Raw genomic sequence first — 23,344 nt, forward strand, 5'->3', positions numbered from 1 at the left:
GAGATATATATGAAGAAATTTATTGCAAGGAATTGGCTTACACGATTAGGGGCCTGGCTGGCTAGGAGAGTCTGAAACCAGTAGGGCAGGCCATCAGGAGGGACAGGCTGGAACTCTCAGGCATAGGTTGAAGCTACCATCCACAAGTGGGATTTCTTCTTGTTCAGGGAAGCCTCAGCTCTGCTGGAAAGCTCAGGCCTACCCAGACTGTCCAGGATAATCTCCTTTACTTAAAGTCAACTGATTATGGTCTTTAATCATATCTATAAAATTCCTCCCCAGTAACACCTAGATTAGTGTTTGATCAGTTAACTCAGTACATCAATTTAGACAAGTGGATGTATCAAAAAGACCTTCCCAGTGAGCTCATGGAAAACCACATGGAAAGGAATAGAGCAAACAAGTCTTACAATAACCTGATACCGTTTTTAAAAATGAGAATACTAAACTGACCGGTGTGTGGAAATCATTGATTCAAAAGTATAGAATATCATGTAGGCAAGAAAACACAATGTACATGAATAAGATAGATGGATTTTAAGCTGTTGAGTTGCACATAGACAGATTGGGAGCAATTTGTAGAGTGTTCTCCAGTGATAGCTGCTAAATTCTGGGTATGGTTCTGGGCCTGTCTTTTTTTTTTTTTTTTTTCGCTTTACTAGCATTAAACCTATGAATATCATAGGCCTCAAAGGAGTTCTTTTGAATGGCAGTCCTAGGATTCTGAAAGCTCTCAACAGCTGAGTGATTGACCAGTACTAAGAAAATGAACTAGAAATCAGTTCCCACTCTTCGGTTCAAAAGTCAATTAATTGTGTAGGTCAGGATGAGAAAGATCTTTGTGTGTGTGTGTGTGTGTGTGTGTGTGTGTGTGTGGTTGGGGGGGAGTGGTGGTAGTGTGTGCATGTGCTTTTTTTTAATTGACTGCTGATTTAGTATGAGTTAATTATATGATTGGGGCGTCCTACGTGGCTCAGCGGTAAAGAATCCGCCTGCCAATGCACGAGGCACAGGTTTGGTTCCTGGATCGGGAAGATCCCCCAGAGTAGGAGGCTACCCAATGCAGTATTCTTGCCTGGGAAAATCTCACGGATAGAGGAGCCTGGCAGGCTACAGTCCATGGGATTGCAAGCAGTCAGACACATCTGGGCGACTGAGCATGCATCCACAATTACATGATTGTGACTGGTTAGAAAAAACAAGTACTGTGGGTGAGTTTACGTGTTGAAGACACTTGGTGTATTTCTTTTATAACAGGAGAGACATAGAAGATTGATATTGTGATCGTTAAATTTTTTAAAATAGTTCCTCTTCATCACAGTTGGGTATATTGAGACAATGACTTTAAAATCTCAACTGTACCACTAAATAATTGGTGACCCTGGAAAAGTTATTCTTTCTCTCTTCATATTTGCACAACTACAAATGAGGCAGTGATACCTGCTTAGCAATAGGTAAGTGATACCTCCTTAGCAATAGTGAAGAGTACTGAAAATGCACAGAAAAGGGCTTAGCAGGGTTCCGGCGTAGAGTGGATTCTCACATATACCTTCTTTCTTTATCCATTTGTTTTTTGATGGAAAGGGGAAAATTTGGAGTCATCACACAATGGTTTTAGGTAGTAGATTAAATAGATTAAAGATGCCCTAAAAATAATGTGTCTTTAGTATCAAAGCTGCTCTAAACACAGATCTTGGTATTATTTTATGTAAAACTCAATTCATAATCAGCAGAGTCCTTATATGGAAGAAAACACGAAGAGGTGTGCCTCTCATGGGGGACATGTTTAATTTTTCAGGTTGATAACTGAAAATTCCAGAGTGCGTATACCCAGCTGGGGACCATGACTGCCACCCAGAATCTTTTCCGTGCTGTTCCCTTACTGCTCCAGCATTTTTGTTGCCCTGTTTAAACTAAGGGGAAGAATAGTATTTAAGTCAAGTGCTAAATGTGTTAGTTAACTGAAATAGTAGGTGAGTTAAACTGAATAGCTGGTAACTGAAAACTAAATCCAGTGTTATGAAATCATCACTATTATACTGCATAAATTGATACCCCTTGTGATAACCTCAGGCCTTTCTGTTACCATTTTAATCATGTTTACCTTAAAGGCAGGGAGATTTACCAGCATTTCCCTCTACATTAATTCTTCATTTATTAGGGCATCACTAAATATCCTGTCTAGAGAACTAAATAATTTCACTGAGCAAGCTCTTTTGTAACATTTCTGTCATTTTTGTTTTCCAAGAAAACCTTCTGCCTGTGTGCATTTTGAAATGAGAAGCAGCAAAAAATGGCCAGTGGCTGCTTAATACCACAGAAGAAGATAACACATACTAAATAAATATAGAATGGAAAAAAAATCTTAAATTCTTGAGAGTTAAAAGTGTGCTCTCTGAGTGATTTACATTTATGCCAGTTTGATTTTCTGTTCAAGGACTAGCTGACCTTGGCTCTGTGCTACGCTGTGAGCAAGATCTTTCTTTTACCCTTGCCTCTCTTTGGAGAACCTCACTTCTGCCATTTACATTTGCAGTATTTTTACTTAGTAATATGACCACATTTCTTGCAAACTGTGGGCCATGGCTCTTCACAGGAACTGCAGCTGATGCTGTAGCTGCTCCTGTCCTTACTTTTCTGAACACTTCACTCATCACTGGATGGAAACTGCACTTGGCCTCTTGTCTGGGCCTTAGAAGTCTCTATGATTTTCCAAGTGTTCAAAATAGCTAAGCAGGCCCCCTCCAAGGAACATTGCACCGTCTTCTGCGCTGGCTGCCGGAGACATGTCCCGAGTCACTGTCTGCTTTCTCTGGGGAAAGAGGCACTTCTGCCCAGGAGTTAACCTGCTTCCTCTTGCTTTTGTGATACCTTTCCTGCTTCTGGCCCTTCGGCCCCTTCCCCTGTTCTGATTTCTTTTTTCTCTCCATACAAAATCCTTGGACTCGCCATAGGGTCCCCAGCACCTAGAACAGTGCCTGACAACAATAGAGATTCTCTCCTTGACCAGGCTTGAGTCAGGCTCCTCTGAGCCTCTTCCCAGTTAGGCTTCAGTCTTAGTTCCTTGTCCCCCAACTCAACTTTCTGGGCCTGCAGAGCCCCAGTTGTAGTGAGAATCCTGCTAGGTCAGTTTAAAGATAGTCCTGTACCCTTGGTATGGATCCAGGTCCCCTTCCGCCAGCTATCCCTCATGAGCTTAACCTGCCTTCACCAAGAATCCTGCTACCCTGATGTCTTCTCTTAGTAATTTTCAATCCACCCACCCCCTCATTCTGCACATTGGCTATAAACCTCCAGCTATCTTTTCTGTATTTGAGTTCTGTGTGATCTCTCTCCCTTATTGCAATAGTCTTGAGTAGTCTTCATTACCATTTTAACAACTGTCGGATAACTTTTCTTTAACACAGACTCGCAGTAGGTGGGTACCAGCTTGTCTCCGATAACTTCACTTGCCCCTTTAGAGATCCTGTGCTCAGTTGACCCTGCTTGAGAAGCCACCTTGTTCATTTACTTGTGAGTAATCTTTACCCTTCTGCCCTGTTTAACTTTTTTGAATTATTTTTTTTGTTTGTTTTCTATTAAATCCTGAGGACGATAAAGTAGAGACCATGTCTCGCCTGTCCTGTATATTATGTGAGCAGAAGGTTTCTGCTTCTCTTGTTTATAATTGAAAGTATAGAGGTACCAAGGTATCACTTAGGACACCAGGCAGCATGACATTTTATTAGTTCTGCAGTGGGAAAGGCAGCTGAGTCTTGACCCCTGCCGTTCTTAGTTGATTCATGCCTGGGGAGTAGCTGAAATTAATCATCTGGAACCTTGCAAGAGTATGATTTGTGTCTGGATTTTCTTCTATTTCTGTACCTTTCTAAATCAAGACTACTGTTTCTTTTGAAATATATATATACTTATTTATGCATGTATATACTTTGTTTCCTAAATTTGCTATAAATATTATGAATATATAAAGTTGTTTCATATTGACTAAATTTAGAGTAAATGTTCACATATTTTCTGCATTACAATTAAATGTCAGACCTCAGAGTTTTCCTTTTTCTTGCCAATATGTGAACTTTTAAAATATTTTCATGAAAATTTACACCCTAAAAATACAAAAGATGATGTTCAACATGCTTTTATACATGTTTAACTTTTGTGTATTATATTTCTAAATGTCCTTATTGGGAAAGTGGAAGAAACTGCTAACTTCTTTTAAATTCGGTTACTTCTCTTGTCTTTACCTTATTGAGAAATGTATATAAGGCTCAGTCTGAAACAGGATTATGTGAATGTTATATTTAGTCATGAAGCAGACATGCGTCTATGCTGTACTTTGTGCCGGGCGCTGTGCTGGGTGGCGGCAGTGATGACAGCCTGTCCCTGCTGGATGTGTGCTCCCCGCCAGTTGGACGGAGGCCACGAAACGGCCAGTGCACAGCGTCAGGGTTATCAACGGTGCTGTCACCAAGCACGCATGTCCAGGCCAAGAGTTAGGACCTGTCTGAGGTTTGGAAACTCTAAATCCCCTCTCACTCCTCTCTGCTGTCTGTCTTTTGTTTGTTCCCCTTTCTTTTGTGTTCTTTCATTTTTCTGTAGCAGGTCGGGTACTTCCCCCCCCTATTTTATAGGATAATCAGCAGCAAAACACCATTTGGCCCTATTCTGAATTAACGTACAACTATATAAGAAGTTTTTAAATAGGATCCATAAGAAGTAATTGTTAGGTGCGAAGAACTCTTGAGTGTCTAAAGTCTTTGTTGTTGGTAACTTAACACCATTCTGCTTCAGTGTGATCATCCTTAAAATGGACCTGAAGTGGTCTTTGCTCATGACACAGCATTTAGGGATGAAATTAAAAGATGCTTGCTCCTTTGAAGAAAAGCTATGCCAAACCTAGACAGCATATTAAAAAGCAGAGACATCATTTTGCCAACAAAAGTTTGTACAGTCACAGCTATGATTTTTCCAGTAGTCATGTATGAGACCCTGATGTGTGAGAATTGGACCATAAAGAAGGCTGAGCACTGAAAAATTGATGCTTTCGAATTGTGCTGGAGAAGACTCTTGAGAGTTCCTTGGACAACAGGGAGATCAAACCAGTCAATCTTAAAGGAAATCAACCCTGAGTAGTCATTGAAAGGACTGATGCTGAAGTTCCAATACTTTGGCCACCTGATGCAAAGAGCCAACTTATTAGAAAAGACACTGATGCTGGGAAGATTGAGGGCAGGAGGAAAAGAGGGCAACAGAGGATGAGATGGCATCACCAACTCAATGGACAGGAGTTTGAGCAAACTCAGGGAGATAACAAAGGACAGGGAAGTTTGGGGTGCTGTAGTCCATAGGGTTGCAGAGTCGGACATGACTGAGCAACTGAGCAACAACATTGGAGGAAAAGATGAGTGATGCTGACGTGCTGATTTTTGTAAGGAAATAAAAGCTTATCTTAAGTTTCATCCAGACTTTTACTAACATGTCTCTCAGCTTTTTACCTTTTTTTGCGGAAAGTTTGATCATTTTAGATTGATAAAATTTTAGCATTCACCATGTCTTCATCTTAATGCTTTCATGTCAGTAAAGAAAACTGGCTTTCACCTGCATTAGAAATCAATCTACACTACATGCTAACATAGTGCTACAAAAGGAAGCTTAGTGTTTGTCAGACACTTAAATTATTCACTCAGCCATCTCTGCAATGCAAGGCAGGTGACCTCTTGTTTCTGGGTATCTGGGACAATTTTGACTCCCATGTTCATGCCTGGTGGGGCTGGCCATCTTTCGGAAGTGGAGAGGAAAGGTGGGGGTGGAGGGGGGAATAAACATTCAAGGAACTTGAAACAAATGAGTTGTCTCAAGTTGAGCAAAGTCATCAGAGTATTAAAAAGTCAGACTAAGGAAGAGGGCTTCTGTGAGAGACAGGGAATTATCAGAAAATAAGTTGTGTTTCTGAGTGGGAATGCCAGCAACCCCAAAGAATTGGAACATCAAAAGACAGTATAAAAGTAAGAAAAAAACCATTAATTTTGAAGTAAAATATGAAGAACTAGCGACAAAATTAAAAATTTTACCAATTTTTAAATTAGTGATTATAAAGGTGTTTTCCTAGGAAAATGGCTGTGTGCCCTGAGAGATGGAAATTAGATTTTTATAAGTTCACTGTTAGCAAATAAATAGTGCTGTTCTGAAGCCACATTCTGCTTATTTTTGTCATTTGAGGAATGCTGGGGTGATAACCAGCATTGGGATGGTAGTGAGTATTTTCTTAGCATTTCCTGTGTGCCAAGTTCTAGATATCCCATTGTCTTTTCAACAGCCTCTAAGGAGCCTGTGCTGTTACCTTGAGGAAACTGAGAAGGGTGAGGCCAGTTAGCTTTTCTGATGCTGTTGAAAGATTCAGACCCAGGTCAGTTGGATTCCATACCCAGGTTTTAGCCATCACCGTGTGGCAGGTGCGACAGAATGAAGGCATCAGGCCAGAGAGAACAGCAGCCTTCTGCTCTCCTCAGTCCTGGAGCATAACCCGTGTCTGCTCTGCATTTGTTAACTGTTGTCAGAGGCCAAGGCCTCCGTATTCTGTCAGTGTATGAGAGAGCTTATAAAACATTTTCTATGGAATATACTTAATAACATTGATTTTCAAAGAAAGCAATACAAGTAATAAATTGCTCTAGAGAAAGTTTTAGATATTTTAAGCTTACCTTCACTCAGTAAACTAATCTTTCCCCCACCAAGAAACAGATTTATAAAACATAATTTCAACTTCAGTGTAGAGAAGTTTGGGAATCAAATTCTGTTGACTTCAAAGGGAAGAACCACTTACACACAAAAATGCTTCAGAAGAGGTGGGCAAAAGTGAGATGGTTTGAGAGTTTAGCCACATCTCTCTTTTTTTTAAGTAACTCAATTTTTAAAATTAAATCAATAATGTTTTAACTTGTGAATAACAAAATGGAATGAGTTCCATTGTTCAACTGGAATACCATTTCTCTTGAATTATCTTGTGGCCAAAGCCTGAGCAGCATGGGTTCCCAGAGAGCCAAAGGATTTTATGAGCCCTTGTTTTGAATGTGCTGCCCTGTGAGCTGGTGCTTTGAACAGCTTTTCCTATTAGAGCTGGATTTGTATAAATCCAGCCACATTCCTAAGTCTGACTTGTGTGCACTTACGACTAAAGTCAGTGTCTCAGAAATTGGTGGCAGATAATGACCACAAACTTTTTAAAATTGTTTTAGCACTATTTGGAGCTTGATTATTTAAAACAAGTGCATGACATCTTCAGGTTCACCTGACTATACAGAAATTTATGCTGTTTTGCCTTTGGTGGACGTTTCAGTGACTTTTCTATAGGCAGGGAAAAGTAGGGTCATAGTAAATACCATGGCAATGGCCGTAAGACCTTTACGTCAGAAACCGTAAGATGGTTACTTTGAGAAATAAAGGTTTCACATCAGGAAATGCTTTATTGTCAGGGGAACATTTAAGGAATCTGACATTTCCCTGAACTAAGACTTTGTGTTTACAAATGTCACAGTCCAGAAAATTGTTTCATCATTCTTATAATTAAAAAATGTAGCTTTCTGACTCTCTGCAAATTTTGCATTGCCAACCAGTTTTTTTTTTTACTTTGTCTTATAAGGAATAATAGTCTTTGGGTTTCATTTTAAAGTGTTTTTTTTACGTAAACTAAGATGCGTTTGTCTTTAAATGGGTCACCTGCTTTGGGGGTCAGCAATTTGTCACTGGAAAAAGAAAAAAGTTTGACTCAGATTTGGAACTTAATTATTTATAACAGTTAATTGAAGGACTTTAGTTTGTAGGAATGTAGCAGGTGATATAATAATCTACTTGAATAGTCTAATTGAAACAACCAAAATGTAAAAAGTTAATAAAGCATCTACTAAATATATTGCTAATTGGCACAAAAGAAGATAAATTGTAGAGACCAAAGACAGAATGAAAGCAGGAATCCTGGGATGTAAGCTGGCTTGTCTCAGAATGTTTCTGCTGGGTTTTGAGTCTGAGATTCCCTTTTGTGGTGGTGTATGGATTATTGAGAAATAGACCTGCCAACAGTGGAGTGGGAAGTTAGGGAGAGGCAAGGTATGTAGTAAGGAAACCTGCCTGTCTCTATCTTGGAGGCAGGATTTGAATTCTCCTAAAACAGAAGGACTGATATTCACATGTGCACACATTGACTTGATTCTCTCTATGGGGTCCAAAAATCTCCATGCCAAGAATTTAAAGTGCTCCCAGGTTGGTTGCCTCCCAAGAAGCAAACAGAAGCCAGATACAGATCTTTTCTGAAATAATGTCACCTCAATCCAGGCCTCCAAGAATTCTCACAGATGGCATATCAAGGGAAATCAATTCACAATCAGAAATCACAGATCAGATGAAGAAGTTTACCACCATGAGAAGCAGAGCCAACAGAGTCACACCAGAGCGGAATTATCAGATTCCTAATGATGTTGAACTGAATGATGATGAAACTGAAACCACAATACTTTGGCCACCTGGTATGAAGAACTGACTCATTGGAAAAGACCCTGATGCTGAGAAAGATTGAAGACAGGAAGAGAAGGGGACAACAGAGGATAAAATGGTTGGATGGTATCACCGACTCAATGGACATGAGTTTAGGTAAACTCTGGGAGTTGGTGATGGACAGGGAGGTTGCAGTCCATGGGGTCGCAAAGAGTTGGACTGAGTGACTGAACTGAACTGAACTGAATATAAAATAATTGTGTAAATGCACTTTTAAAAACAGTGATGCTGCTTTAAAAAAAAAAAACAAATGAGAAGCTTGGAAACATAAGCAAGAAACAAGATATTATAAATAATGACCAAACATTTGGAAGAGGACTAAGTAGAACTTCTAAAATTAGAAGTATAATTCATGTTAAAAGTTAGGTTATTAGGTTAAAGAAGAGATGAGACATAGCTGAAGAGAGAATTTGTGAAAGTGAATATAAAAAGAAATTACATAGAATGCAACCCACAGAGAGATGGAAAGCATTTGAGTGGTTAGGAGACATGGAGAAGAACATATTGAGACCATCCATTTTTCAGAAGACAACTGGCCAAATTTGTTAAAATGAAAATGATGTAGCTGTCTTAATATTGGAGTAGACTTTAAAGCAAGATACATTACTTGAGATAAAACTTCATAATCATAAAAAGTTCAGTTTCATTTAGATATAATAATTCTAATTGTGTATGTATCTAACAGTGTACTTTCAAAATACAGAAAGTAAAAATTAACAGAAATACAACTAATGACAAATCTACAATCAGACCTTTAACTGATAGAAAAAATGGCCCCTTAAGCCAATAAATATTTAGATTCAAACAAAAGATTAATAAATTACTTAATAGAGAGGTAGGGTGGTCTGGTACTCCCATCTCTTTAAGTATTTCCCACAGTTTATTGTGACCCACACCGTCTTTAGCACAAGTCTTTAGATCCACGAAGGCTTTAGCATAGTCAGTGAAGTGGAAGTAGAATTCCCTTGCTTTTCCTGTAATCCAGTGAATGATGGCAATTTGATCTCTTCCTCTGCCTCTTCTAAATCCAGCTTTTGTACATCTGGAAGTTCTCGGTTCATGTACTACTGAAGCCTAGCTTGAAAGATTTTGAGTGTAACCTTGCCAACATGTGAAATGAGCATAATCATAAAAGTTTGAACAATCTTTGGCATTGCCTTTCTTTGGGATCGGGAAGAAAACTGATCTTTTCCAGTCCTGTGGCTACTGCTGAGTTTTCCAAATTTACTAACATATTCAGTGGAGCACTGAAACAGCATCATCTTTTAGGATTTTAAATAGCTCAGCTGGAATTCCACCACCTCTGCTAGCTTTGTTCTTAGTGCTTCCTAAGGCCCACTTGACTTCACATTCTAGGATATCCGGCTCTAGATGAGTGACACACTATCGTGGTTATCCAGGACATTAAGACCTTTTTTGTATAGTTCTTCTGTGTGTTCTTGCCACCTCTTCTTAATATCTTCTGCTTCTGTTAGATTCTTACCATTTCTGTCCTTTATCGTGCCCATCCTTGCATGAAATGTTCCCTGTATATCTCCAGTTTCCTGAAGAGATCGCTGATCTTTCCCGTTCTGTTGTTTTCCTCTATTTATTTGCATTGTTTATTAAAGAAGGCCTTCTTTTTCCTTCTTGCTGTTTTCTAGAACTCTGCATTCCTTTGGGCATATCTTTCCCTTTTCCCCTTGCCTTTCACTTCTCTTTTTCTCTCAGTTACTTGTAAAGCCTCCTCAGGCAGCCACTTTTCAGTCTTGGATTTCCTTTTCTTTGGGATGGTTTTGGTCACCACCTCCTGTTCAGTGTTACAAACTTCCATCCATAGTTCTTCAGGCACTCTGTCTATCAGATCTAATCCCTTGAGTATCAGTCACTGCCACTGTATAGTCATAAGGGATTTGATTTATGTTGTTCTTGAATGACCCAGTGGTTTCCCCTACATTCTTCAATTTAAGTGTAAATTTTGCAATAAGGAGCTCATGATCTGAGCCATAGTCTGCTCCCGGTCTTGTTTTTACTGACTGTATAGAACTTCTCCATCTTTGGTTGCAAAGAGCATAATCAGTCTGATTTTGGTATTGACCACCTGGTGATGTCCATATGTAGAGCCATCTCTTGGGTTGTTGAAAAAGTGTGTTTGCTCTGATCAAGTGCATTCTCTTGACAAGACTCTGTTAGCTTTTGCCCTGCTTCATTTTGTAAACAGCAACAGCGTTTCACAGCATAAATCTGAAAAATACACATTCTTTTCAGTTATATAAACATTTTAAAGGCACTAAAGAAAAATTAGGCCACAAATTTTTGTCAACAATTTTAAAAAGATTGAAATCATACAGAGTATGTTCTGTGTATACTGTAGGATTTAACCAGAATTCAATAATGATAACCAGAGGATAAATAATCTTACAAAGACACTGTCAGATCAGACACAAGAATACAAAGAAATCAGACTCAAAAAATCCATGTTGTATGGTTTCATTGTATTAGAAATTTAAAAATGAGGCTAAATTAGACTATAGTGTTCATGGCTGCATGTTAAGGCAAAAAGTGAACAAAGACAAATGAGAAAGTGATTACCATAAAAGGATAATAATTACCTTCAAGGGGTAGAGAGCAAGACAAGAAGTTCTTTCTTGTTTTGTCATCAAAAATATATCCATTGTACTTAAGTGCTTATTCTTCCAGATGAACTTTAAACAGTATTGTCAAATTCCCTAAAAAGCTTTTGGAATTGTGTTAAGTTTATAGATTTCTTCTGGAATTATTTGCATCTTTAAAATATTAAATCTTCCCATCGAGGAATATGGTATATGTTTTGAATTACTCGGTTTTGTTTTATTGTTTTTTAAGATTCTTTAGAAAAATTTTAGAGTTTTTCTCATAGAGTCCACATTTCTTATTAAGTACATTCCTAAGTATTTCATTAATTTTGCTTCTAATGTAAATGAGGTCCCTCACTGCCCCTAGTGTTTTCTAGCAGGTATTACTGATATGTGGGAAAAAGCTAAAAGTTTTTTTTAACTGCCTATCTTATTATTTTTAATTCCCATAGTTTATTTTAAAATAATATTTGTTGTGGGGTGAGTATTAGTAGTTACTTTATAATAACTTTCTCATTTCTCTCACTGTTTCTCAGTAGTTGAGAATGTGAGGCTCAGCAAAGGATAAAGCGTTTGTTCAAGGTCATGCAGCTAAATAGTGGTTGGAGCTGGGGTTTTAATCCTGTTTTGTGTAACTGAAAAACTACCATGGGATTATATTTTCCCTGATTAATTTAATTCAACAACAAATTATATAAAGATGTTGTGTTATGGAGATGAATTAGATAATGAATGTAAAATCGCCAGGAATGTAAATGAACTATCCAAATTAATGTAGCAGTTTCACTGTGAAATTAAAGGTAGGAGATTCATTGGAGAATAGTTGAGATCTGGCTTGCCTTTGAGCAGTTTAGAAGTCATAGAGCTTTCTCGTTTATAAAATTTTTGAGATGTCCTCTGAATATTTATGTCTGATACATTATGAACCAGATGTCTTCCCAGTGGATTTTTTTTAGTATTAAAACTGGCATTTAGTAAGCCATTTAAATGATGATGATGGTGGATGCATTTAAGATTTCTTTGCAGTGATGATCTCTCAGCAGACTAGTTCTTACAACAGAAGGATTGGAAAGTGTTCTCCCTTGCGTTCAACACCAGTTTTATTTTGTACCTTTGAAGGTGCCATTCTATTTGGGTGCTGAATATCTAGCAGTGAATAAAAAAAAAGACAAATTATAAACAAGCTTATTAGGCACAGTTGACCCTTGAACCACGTGGAAGTTATAGTCAGCCCCCTGGATACATGGTCCCTCTGCACCTGTGAATTCAGCCAACCACAGATCCTGTGTTAAGCACTGCAGTATTTACCGTTGGGAAAAACCCTCCTATAAATGAACCCATGCAGTTCGAGCCAGTGTTGCTCAAGGGTCAGCTGTGTGTATCTTGAGAGAAGTGCTGTGAATAAATGATTTTTGAGTGGGTCCGGCAGGCATACAATAGGCCCTGAGGTGAAGCATGTCGTAAGGAGCCTGCCAAAGGCCAGTGTTGCCGGAGGACGGGGTGAGGCACAAGTTGGAGCATCTGAGGTTGGCTCAGTGGCAAGGCGTCTAACATGCAGGACCGTGGAGACCATAAGAAGGAATTTGGATTTTATTCAGAGAGCCATGGGGAGATTTCTAAGAAGGGTACCAACTGGAACCAGTGTAAGATATTAAGACGTTGTAGGTAGACCAGGTGGAAAGCTGATGCTGCAGACCAGGGTTTCCCAGCTATGCACTCTTGACATTCAGGGCTGGCTGACTCTTTGTCCAGTCGCTATTCTGTATCTTGAAACAGCATCTCTGGCCTCTACGCACTAGATAGAGGCAGGGCGTAGCAGCCGTCCTGTCACTTTCCAAGTTGTAACTACCACAGTGTCTGCAGACATTTCCAGGAGTCCCTTGGGGGGATGCGGTCTTCCTCAGTTGTGAGCCACTGCTCATAACCAGAGGGAAGGAAGACGGGGTGGAATGATGGCAGTGGAGGTAGAAAGACGTGCTTAGATTTGACACCCACTTAGGTAGAAGAGGATGTGCTGGATTACAGGGATTCAGACAGATTCCTTGGACAGAGAATCCTCCACTCATCTTCATTGCCAGGCTTTTCTGGAAAAGCTTCCTTTGAGGTTTTTGGAAACCTTAAAAGTCACCCACAGTCATCCTCGCTCTATCTCGTGCCTTAGATCTTCCAGACATTGTGTCTGCTTTGTGTTCTGTAGACAGAAAAGATCTATCCCCTCCCTACACACAAATCACACCACTTCAAATCCCAGAGAGGTGACGGAGGTGCTTGGTCTCTCTCACCAGGAATCCTGAAGTGGGTGAAGCTGATCGACAACTTCGAAGGAGAGTATGACTACGTGACCAACGAGGGCACGGTTTTCACGTTCAAGACAAATCGCCACTCTCCTAACTACCGCCTGATCAACATTGACTTCACGGACCCCGAGGAGTCCAGGTGGAAGGTGCTGGTTCCTGAGCACGAGAAAGACGTCTTAGGTAAGAGTGCGTGCTGCTTGAAGGCTGTGCTTTTGTTTCTGCTAAGAATGTCAAGACACTGGTGTATCTCTCGGTCTCTGGTAACCGGTTACAAGGTAAAGAACCTTCAACTTATGATCCTGAAAAGTCTTAATAGAGCAGCCAAGTGTGTATTACCATGTGACTTTTATAATTAGCACAACATTGTGTGGGATCTTCATAAACATTGTGAAGGTATGAATCCAGACCTTCAAAGGCGGAGCTTTTTTACTAAATACTGGCTGTCTTGGTGTAGCTGTTATCTAATAATAAGTGCTAATGTTTAAATTTTTTTAAACTATTTGGATTCAGAATCGTTAGTTTTTAGCTTTGGAATAACTTTGGCTGTTCATTTTATTTATTGTAGATCTTAGACTGGATTTATAGTCCTCTTACCAGAAGAGAAGAGAGATTATTGTCAGATTCAACTGAGATCCATTGCTCTTGCTGCTGTGTGCACTGTGCTACAATAACGTGTTAAGAGCATCACTTCTGAGTCCATCATGTTTCACAGCCCCTTTAAATTCCCATTTATTCACTTTCTCAGTGATTTTCCAAAAATGATATACTGCTTTATAAGTTACTTATTGCCTGAAAGCTGGATTTGACTTCAAATGAGACTCACTAATTTTGCTACAGTTTTTGACACAAAAGGAGAGTCGAATACCTTCAAGCTAGGGAAGAGTTTGCTTGTGGAGGTGAACTTCTGATGGGTTGAATAGGGATAAAGTCTAGGGCCATTCCAAGGGAAGGTATAAGGTGTATAATCAGGAAAGTAATTCTTTGTGAAAACGGCAGAGTGGCCCTGTGTCGGACGAAGCAGTCCTGACATGGGTTTTTCAGTGACTCAGAGCACATATATTGGAGTCAGATCCAGGTGCACATCCTGGAAAAGTAAGGACCCTTCCTCCCTGGCTCAAGGCAGCATGCTCTGTGCCTGCGGATAATTCATCCTGGCCTGGCTTGTAGAGCAGGAGGTGGGCACACAATTACAGCTGAGTTTCAGGAAGTGCTTCACTCATGCGCTCCCCTCTGCCCCTGGACACCTGGCTCACCCATCCACCCGCTTCTGTACGGAGGCCTCTTACACCTCGGGCAGTCCTATCAGACGGGACCCAAGACAGCCCTGTCCATGCCTTTACCTGCTCAGCCCCTATCTGCAGCCCAGGACTGCAGCTCATCCCAGGCTCTTCTCTGTCCATACCTGCTTCTCAGCTTGGATTAGGCATCGGTGCTCTCTCTCTCTCCGCTGAGTTCTCCTGGTGGGGAGGGGACTTAATAACAGGACAGAGGCTGTTTCCAAGGAAGCCTGTTTATCTGTCTGCTCAAAACCTTCTGTTCACTCTCTGGACCTCATATGTTGGATGAAGGACCTGAGAATCTTATAACAGGTTTCCTGCCTTCTCCGTTAACATCTTCATGTGAGGAAACCAGTTTGCAGCGACTTTGGCTTCTGTGCAAACTGAGACAGAATGTCCCCTCCAGGGGTGGTAAGATCCAGCTCTTGGTGCGCACTTCTTAATTGCCACCGGAGGGCCCCTCGGGCCTTGGTGGGTCCAAAGGAGATGGTGGCACAAGTCTTCGTGAAGAGTGCCCTGGGTGCTTTTCAGGTGAAGGTCAGGTTGCAACAGTGATTCTCTTGTATGGAACCATCAGAAATCCAGATATTTCCCAAGGCAAGTGAATTTTCTGCCTTTTAAAGCCCCCCAACCACCCCCCCCGCCCCCCCACCACCCAAAGCAGTTCTAACTGTACCTTAAGGTGACAATCCTGTCTAACCTGCAGATCTAATGAAATGTAAATCAGTGCTCGGAGATTTGTGGGAGTGGTGATGTATTTTTATAACCTTCTCTCTGAAAGGTTATAAGTTCTTTACACTGGAAAGGGGAAACCTTCAATATTCACTAGAACTCATCAATTCAAAGAGAAGCACAGGTAAATTTGCAATATATCATTAGCACAGAATGCCCTACTGAGAATAAAAACTAGAGATGAATCATAAAGTACAGCTGTTAAGTCAGATCTTTTATTAACGACAGTCTGCAAATCACCTTGTCCTTTTCTTATTCCCTTTGTTTTAGAATCCTGACGTGCTCGTAGTTAACACAGATTGATTATTTTTTTTGACAGAAATAATTTACTTCCTTCCCCCCACCTCCTTTCTTTGAAACATTAAAGCCACATGAAATACATTGCTTGATTGAAGTACTTTAAAAAAATCATATTGGCCGATGAGCAAATGACTTTTAGGTGTAATAGTTGTTTTTTATATCCTGACTTGAGAAGTTTGCAGTAGGAACCTAAAGAACTTGACGAGACTGGGGCCCCTGGTGGCCCTCAGAGCTCCCTCTGGCCCGTGTCTTGTTGAGAATTGATAATGTCATATGTGTGAGCTGCTAGTTTCCTGGGTTATAAACACAAGCAGTATTAAAAGCCCCTTGCCCTGCTCCATACCATGAAAACTGAGACAGGCTCATCTTTTCCACGTTCCTGAGCTGCTCCCTGCAGCCCTGTGCTGGCTTGCATTTGCTGCAGCCTGTCTCTCTGGATGGCCTGTCCTTGTCGCTGGGTGATCTCGTCCAGAGCACAGTGGATTGTGCTCAGGCCTGCCCGCACCACTTCCTCCTCTCCTCCTCTGCCCGCTTACCCCCGCTCTCCCAGCTCCATCACCGACAGCACAACACTGAAGCTGTGCCTGGGCACAGGGAAGGGAGGGGTGGAACGCCTGTCTCTGCCTCACCCTCAGATCCCCCTCCTCACCACGGCCTGGTGGCTCTTCCTGGGGACGCCCTTCGTTTCTTGGCCACCCTTCTCCCGACTTTGTCCCCAGCTCCAAGTGGGGCCCTGCTTGGCTTCCTGGGTTCTGCTCCACCCGCCATGTACTCCGTTTCTGTTCAGCCATGGGGTGCATACGTCCGTCACTGCTGTCACCCTCTGTGTAGGTCACCCTTTTGTCCAACAGTAGCTCTGCAGTAATGACCGAGTCAGAACTAAAGTTCCCCCCCCCCAGCTCACCAAACCCCCTCAGACCTCCCACCACCAACCCCACTCACCCCCAGAAGGGACAACAGTCTTCTTGAAAATGGGCTTCTCACTCGTTTTCTTTCCCAGTCTTCCTCCCTTCCTGCTTCACTCCTGGTTCATTCGCCCTTCCTGGTTCATTCATATTCTTTTCTCTCTTCTTATCCCCAGCTCTGGCCTTCATTCCTTGAGTTGTGTTTCCTACCTTTGCGCCCGACAGAGAGCTGCCCTGTCCCCAACACCACCCAGGCACCCCCACCTTCACTGTCCCCCAGCTGTAACTCAGCACTTGCTCAAGGGCTCCCACTTATTTTGAATCTCAACCAGCCCCTCACTCACCTTTGTTTACACGTTACTACTTATATTTTTACGTGATTGTGTCTCAAGGGCAGAAGCGACCTCATCTCCTTGCTGGTCTGTCCAGCACCTTGCAGGGTGCCAAGCACCTGCCAAGCAAGGGTTTGGTACATTCTTACTGAATGAACAATCTTGGCAGATGACGAGCATGATTCAGGTTTTGTTGTTTTCCCTCTGTACCTCCTGTAACATGATACTGGACACAAAATAGGGCAGCAGGGTCAGTTGTATTACACACGTTATTGAGATCATCAAAGGCTCCTAGTCCCAGGTGGAGAATGTATTATTACCTCTGGACCTGACATTGGCAATGATTTATTAGAGGGATATGCCGAAAACGCAACGAACAGTTAAAGCCAATTATGAAATCACTCAGCCAGTCTCAGTGCTACAGAGCACAGGGTAGAGCCCCAGAACTGTTGTTCAGTGGAATGAGTATGTTTCTGGCTAATTTTCAAAGCCACATTAGGTTTTATGCGTCCTTATCTTTTCAGAATGGGTAGCTTGCGTCAGGTCCAGCTTCTTGGTGCTGTGCTATCTGCACGACGTAAAGAACACCCTGCAGCTTCACGACCTGGCCACTGGTGCTCTCCTCAAGACCTTCCCGCTGGAGGTCGGCAGCGTCGTGGGGTACAGCGGCCAGAAGAAGGACACCGAGATCTTCTATCAGTTTACTTCCTTTTTATCTCCAGGTGAGAGTCTTTTCACCAACATGGTCCAGTTTAAAAATCGCACTCCCATTTGGGTTTCTTTTGATAAACTGAAATATGATGCCATGTTATATTGAAAATCACATGTGCTGTGTTACAGCCAGAATTACTTAATATAAACAGGTAAAACGGATGCTCAGAACAAAGGGAAACGTGAACACCTAAAATGGCATTCTCATTAATCTTATATCCTGATTCTCTCTTCTGGGGACGGGACCAGCTGTTTTTTTAGGTTGATTTGAAAAATTGGCATGAACAAGTAAAACCATAGATTCAGCCTTTAGTCTATATATATCAAAACACACACAGCACAGATAACTAAAAGTGTTAAAAAAAAAAATCTGTAGTCACATCTGACATTTAAAAGCTGTTTTAAAACTGAGACTACATTCCGCTTTTGTTAAGCTGGATTAAAATAAAATTCTTAAAGTATAATCTTTCATCATATGAAGGGGAAAAAAAAAAAAAAAACTTGTTACTTGGTTCTAGTAGAAAAGGAAGAAAACATTTGCAATTTTGTGGCATCAGTTTTCCCCAAAGTAAACATAACTCTTTTTATACCTTTTTTTTTTTTTTAGGCTTTTCACACTCACTTTGCTTGTTTGGGTTTTTTCCTGTCTCTGCACTTGGCTGCATTCAGCATTTCTGTTATAGCCAAAGCTATAACACCCAGACTTGTCCCAGGAGCCTGGCCAGTTGGCAATTTGCAGTTAACTGGGCAGACCTTATCCTGAAAGCAATCTGGCTGAAGAAATATCTGCACGTTCCTTATTTGTTTTTCAAGCTCCTTCATCGTCCTTTTGGTCCTAGCCAGTTTTGTTGCGGTTGTTTGGTTCTTGGCAAATAAAGCAGATGTAGGGGAGAGCCGAGCAGGAGTAGAAATGACTTTGTCCTCCTCCCAGGGTTTGGCAGAAGACAGTGATGGCTGATCCACTTCTTTGTGTGTGCCTCGGTGTCACAGAACAGGCAGTCTTTAAGGAATCTTGACTGTCATGGCAGGTTGCTGTCAGGGTTATTAAATCAAAAGAATGATGTTCTGTACGTAGGTCTGATGGTCCATCTGGGACACGTAGGAATCTTTACTCACCCACACACCTTTCAGAGGATCTCACAAAGAAGTGGAAACCAGCGCCAGGAGCCCTGAACTGACAGGTCAAGAGCCTCACGTCAGGGTGTCCTGCTCCTCACCACTCCTCCCCAAAGCCTGGAGGACAGTGGCAGCCAGTGGACAGGAAGCAAGGAAAATTGCTTTCCTCCTCTCAGCCCAGGGCTGTGGGGTCTGCACTGTTTTCCTCAACTTACACTGGTTCCAGAAATTGAACTTGGAAAACGTCATAGCCTTTAAACAGTTTTAATGGATAAAGAGCAACAAGGAGAACAGAGCAAGGCTGACTCACCTGCTCTTCATAAAAGCCAGAGTCCCCAGAGGCCTGTAAACCACCTTTAGTGACCCCATGTGGCCATTTATTTCAGGGACAAGTTCATCATTACCCGAAAATGAAAGGGCTCGTTGTCCTAGCATAAAATGATGGGTTCTGTGCCAAGCAGTGAAATATTACCTGTGACTCTGGCCATGAAGTCTGGAAAGAGAAGTGTGTTCCTGATTCTGTACCAGCAGGCAGCTCCTGAGCAAGCTTTATTTGTCACTGCAATCCTTTCTTCTTCTCCTTCGTCTTTTTCCTAATTTGTTTTGCCTCCAGCCTTGTCTTTTCTCTCCTTAATGTAATCTGATACCTGAAATCAGAGAACAGGGCTTCCAGGCTCAGACCTTCTGAACCAAATGGAAAAATAAATAATTAAACTAGATTCCCTGAAAGCAGGAAATCGTCAGTGTGTACATATGTGCACATCCATGTACATGCATGTCCGCTTTTCAAAGGCTGTCTTGCACTGCTCTCCGAAGGTTGACTGTCCGCTGCTGCAGTAAACAACAGACACTAAATTATAAATAAAGCTCCAGGGCCAAAAATACCTGCTGCGCCGACTGCTGTGGACGCCTGATACATCTGGCAGGTGTACACCTGCTGACTTTGCTTCCCATGGAAATACATGGTGAAGACGTGTCTTGAGCAAAGCCATCTGGAAGAAAACAGGCCCACATTGTAACATGAATTCTTATAGCCTAATGATGTTTTGTGTCCTTGTCTCAATTGGTTTGCTAAGTATAAGGATCGGGTATTGGATTGGAGAAAACATCCTAGAGTCATGAATCAGAGAGGATTGTTTAGGTGATCTTTAGGGAATAATTTCAAAGTTTAAGGGCAAAAGAGAACCGAACTCAGAAGTTCCTTAAGACCAGAGGAGATGTCTTGGACTTGAGGAGATGGGTCCCCTGATGAAAACAGTGCTTTAACAAGGCTATTCTAGCAAAAGGAAAGAGGGAGGGGCAATCAGTTCAGATACTCCTGCTATGATTGGAAATAAATGTAAGGAGGTGAGGGAGATGGGAGTTAAAAGGGAGGGGCAGGTCTAGGAGAGCTGCGGCTGCACTAGGAGGGAAACAGACAGCCAAGGCAAGTTTGGAGCACGATGCACTTATTCCCTGTGGCTCAGACCATTTAGTGGTGGAGCCGAGTGATGCTGTATTCATGGGACCTGGGAGGGTTGTCTAAGGCTCACTCCAGACTTCTCTGTGTTGTAATAATCCAGTACAGCCATCCCAGTTGCATGGTTCTGAGAAACAGAAGAAATCAAAGAAGCTTTCCCAGACTCTTTGGGAAAAGCATAAAAGTGCTGTAAGAGCAGATGTAGGTCGGTAGCAATGTTGAAGGAAGGGGACAGGGATTTCCTGCGTACTCCCTGTCCCTACATGTGCACTGCCTCCCCTGTATCAACATCCCCTACTCCAGTGATACGGTTGCTACAGTTGATGAGCCTGCATTGACACATCACAGTTGCTCAGAGTCCATAACTTACCTTAGGACTCACTCTTGGTGTTGTACATTCTGAGTGTGGAGAAATGTATGATGACCTGTATCCATCAGTATGTGTTTTTATGGTATCATGCAGAGTAATTTCAGTACCCTAAAAAGTCTGTGCACTCTGCCCTTTTCATCCCTTCTCCCCCTAGCCCCTGGCAACCACTGATCTTTTTACTGTCTCTATGGAAACAGCTTTGTCTTTTCCAGAATGACCTATAGTTAGAATCATATTAATAGATTATATAGACTTTTCAGATTGGCTCCTTCAGTTAGTAATATGCATTTAAGGTTGTTACATGGCTTAATGGCTTATTTATTTTTTGCTATTACTATTTACTTATTTATTTTTTGAATTGTCTGGATGTTCCACCATTTACTTACGCATTCACCTTCTGAAGGACATCTTCGTTGCCTCCAACTTTTGGCAGTCATGAATAAAACTGCTCTGAATATCTGTGTACAGGTTCTTGTGTGGACACATTTTCAACTCCTTTGGATAAATGATCAAAGAGTGCAAAAACATTTTAAGAGACTTGTTTTTGTTTGTGTTTTTTTAATTTTAATATCCTTAAAACCCGACCTGTAATTGGATGAAACAGTGTCTACATGGGTCATCTTTGCCAAGTTCTTTTGCTTTTCTTTGCATATCCAGTTTTCCAGATTCCTCTGTTGATCCTTTTGCAGTTTCTCCTAGAATTGTCCCTTTCTTTTAACTCCCATCTCTTTCATCTCCTTACACTAATTTCCAGTTATAGCAGGAGTATCTGAACTGATTGCCCCTCCCTCTTTCCTTTTGCTAGAGTAGCCTTGTTAAAGCACTGTTTTCATCAGGAGACCCATCTCAAATCCAAGACATCTCCTCTGGTCTTAAGGAACTTCCGAATTCAGTTCTCTTTTGCCCTTAAACTTTGAAATTATTCCCTAGAGATCATCTAACCAGTCCCCTCTGATTTATGACTCTAGAATGTTTTCTCCAATCCATTACTGGATTGCTATACTTAGCAAACCAATTGAGACAGGACACAAAACATCATTCACTTCTGTTCAGTCGCTCAGTCATGTCCAACTCTTTGCGACCCCATGAATTGCAGCACGCCAGGCCTCCCTGTCCATCACCATCTCCCGGAATTCACTCAAACTCACGTCCATCGAGTCGGTGATGCCATCCAGCCATCTCATCCTCTGTCGTCCCTTTTTCCTCCTGCCCCCAATCCCTCCCAGCATCAGTCTTTTCCAATGAGTCAACTCTTCACATGAGGTGGCCAAAGTACTGGAGTTTCAGCTTTAGCATCATTAGAACACCCAGGGCTGCTCTTTGGCTATAGGGATTCACGTTACAACGTGAATCTGCAGTGGGCTCATGTGGACTGACCCAGATGGATCTGAAAATAGAAAATATCCATCAAGTAAATTAAGCACTGGTACCTTTAGGTATAACCCAGCCTCCTCCAAAGTGCCACTTCTGCCCCAAACAGAAGAACAGAGATCAGGTACTTGGTACCCTTTCTCCCAACAGGAGCCAGCCCATCTTGTAGAATTTCATCCTTCTGCTAGAGGCTTTGATGTCTCGATTTTTGTAGAGAAACAGGCATTTATAGTGTGTTTCCTACTCACTGTCTTTCACTTGAGAAATTTCATTCTAGTAGTTTGGTGACTTTTCTCAGGGTACTGCCCCAGGAACTGGTTGGTGGTTAGAGCTGGGAATCCTGGCTCCCCATCCTTTGTGATTCACTATAGCTCAGGTAACAGTGATGCTGGGGTGAGTCCAGGGCTTAAATGGCTCATGCTTGTTCTGCAATCTCGTTGTCATTGTCTGGTGGTTTGGATTTTTTTTTTTTTTTTTTTTTTTTGAGGATGGAGATGCTTTTTGTGTTTTGAGAAAGTAGAAGTGAAGTGAAGTGAAGTTGCTCAGTCGTGTCCGACTCTTTGCGACCCGATGGACTGTCGCCTACCAGGCTCCTCCGTCCTTGAGATTCTCCAGGCAGGAATACTGGAGTGGGTTGCCATTTCCTTCTCCAGGAGGAAGGAAGTGGGACAGGTACTAATGAAGAAGCTTTTCAAAAATTAACGTATATGTGAAGATAGCCTTTGCCCTCAAGACTACATTTATCTGGGCAAGTACAGTACTCAGTGTGTCTGGTAATTTAGAATGTATGCCCGGAGTGTAGTCTGAAAATATTTTATGTATAAGGATATATTCCAACAAATATCCAAATACAGCTTCAACTAAGAAAGCCATTACTTCAGTCCTATTAGGTATCTCCCCACTGCCAATGTTAATCATATATTGTATGATTATATTATAAACCTTAAAATAATTTGTAAGCATGGGAATTGCGATAACATTCATGGGGATTAACAGTCTTTTTGTTAAAGTATCTAAACATATTGCTCTTTGCCAGTGGGGAGCAGAGTGCTGTTTTGCAGCTGTTAGTGAAGTTCATACCTACACAGAGGAGTTGAAAAGAAAGCACGCTGCTATTTTATCACATGATCAATCAGTTTGAATGTACCCTGTGGGAGTAACTGCTTAGTTTCTGGTTTTGCAGCAAGTATCAGGATCTCTAAATTGATTTTTCATATACTGACAGTGTATGTTTAAAGTATTATGTGGGAGGGCTGTTTCCACACCAGCCACTCTGGATGACTAATTCTGTTTCATAAACAATAGCAATGTTGTTGTTTTCAAACAGTAGTGATTT

The 23,344-nt window shown here is 41.5% G+C and overlaps 1 protein-coding gene across 1 annotated transcript in view; it reads left to right on the forward strand.

Moving 5' to 3' along the window:
* PREP (prolyl endopeptidase) overlaps positions 1-23,344 on the forward strand; it is a 141,900-nt gene that overhangs the window by 62,879 nt on the left and 55,677 nt on the right. Inside the window, exons 8-9 of the mRNA XM_052646028.1 lie at positions 13,424-13,615; positions 17,506-17,703. Coding sequence (XP_052501988.1) covers positions 13,424-13,615; positions 17,506-17,703 — 390 coding nt within the window. The remainder of the gene's footprint in view (positions 1-13,423; positions 13,616-17,505; positions 17,704-23,344) is intronic.

Source organism: Budorcas taxicolor, chromosome 9, assembly GCF_023091745.1.
Source record: "Budorcas taxicolor isolate Tak-1 chromosome 9, Takin1.1, whole genome shotgun sequence".
Classification (NCBI taxonomy): Eukaryota; Metazoa; Chordata; class Mammalia; order Artiodactyla; family Bovidae; genus Budorcas; species Budorcas taxicolor.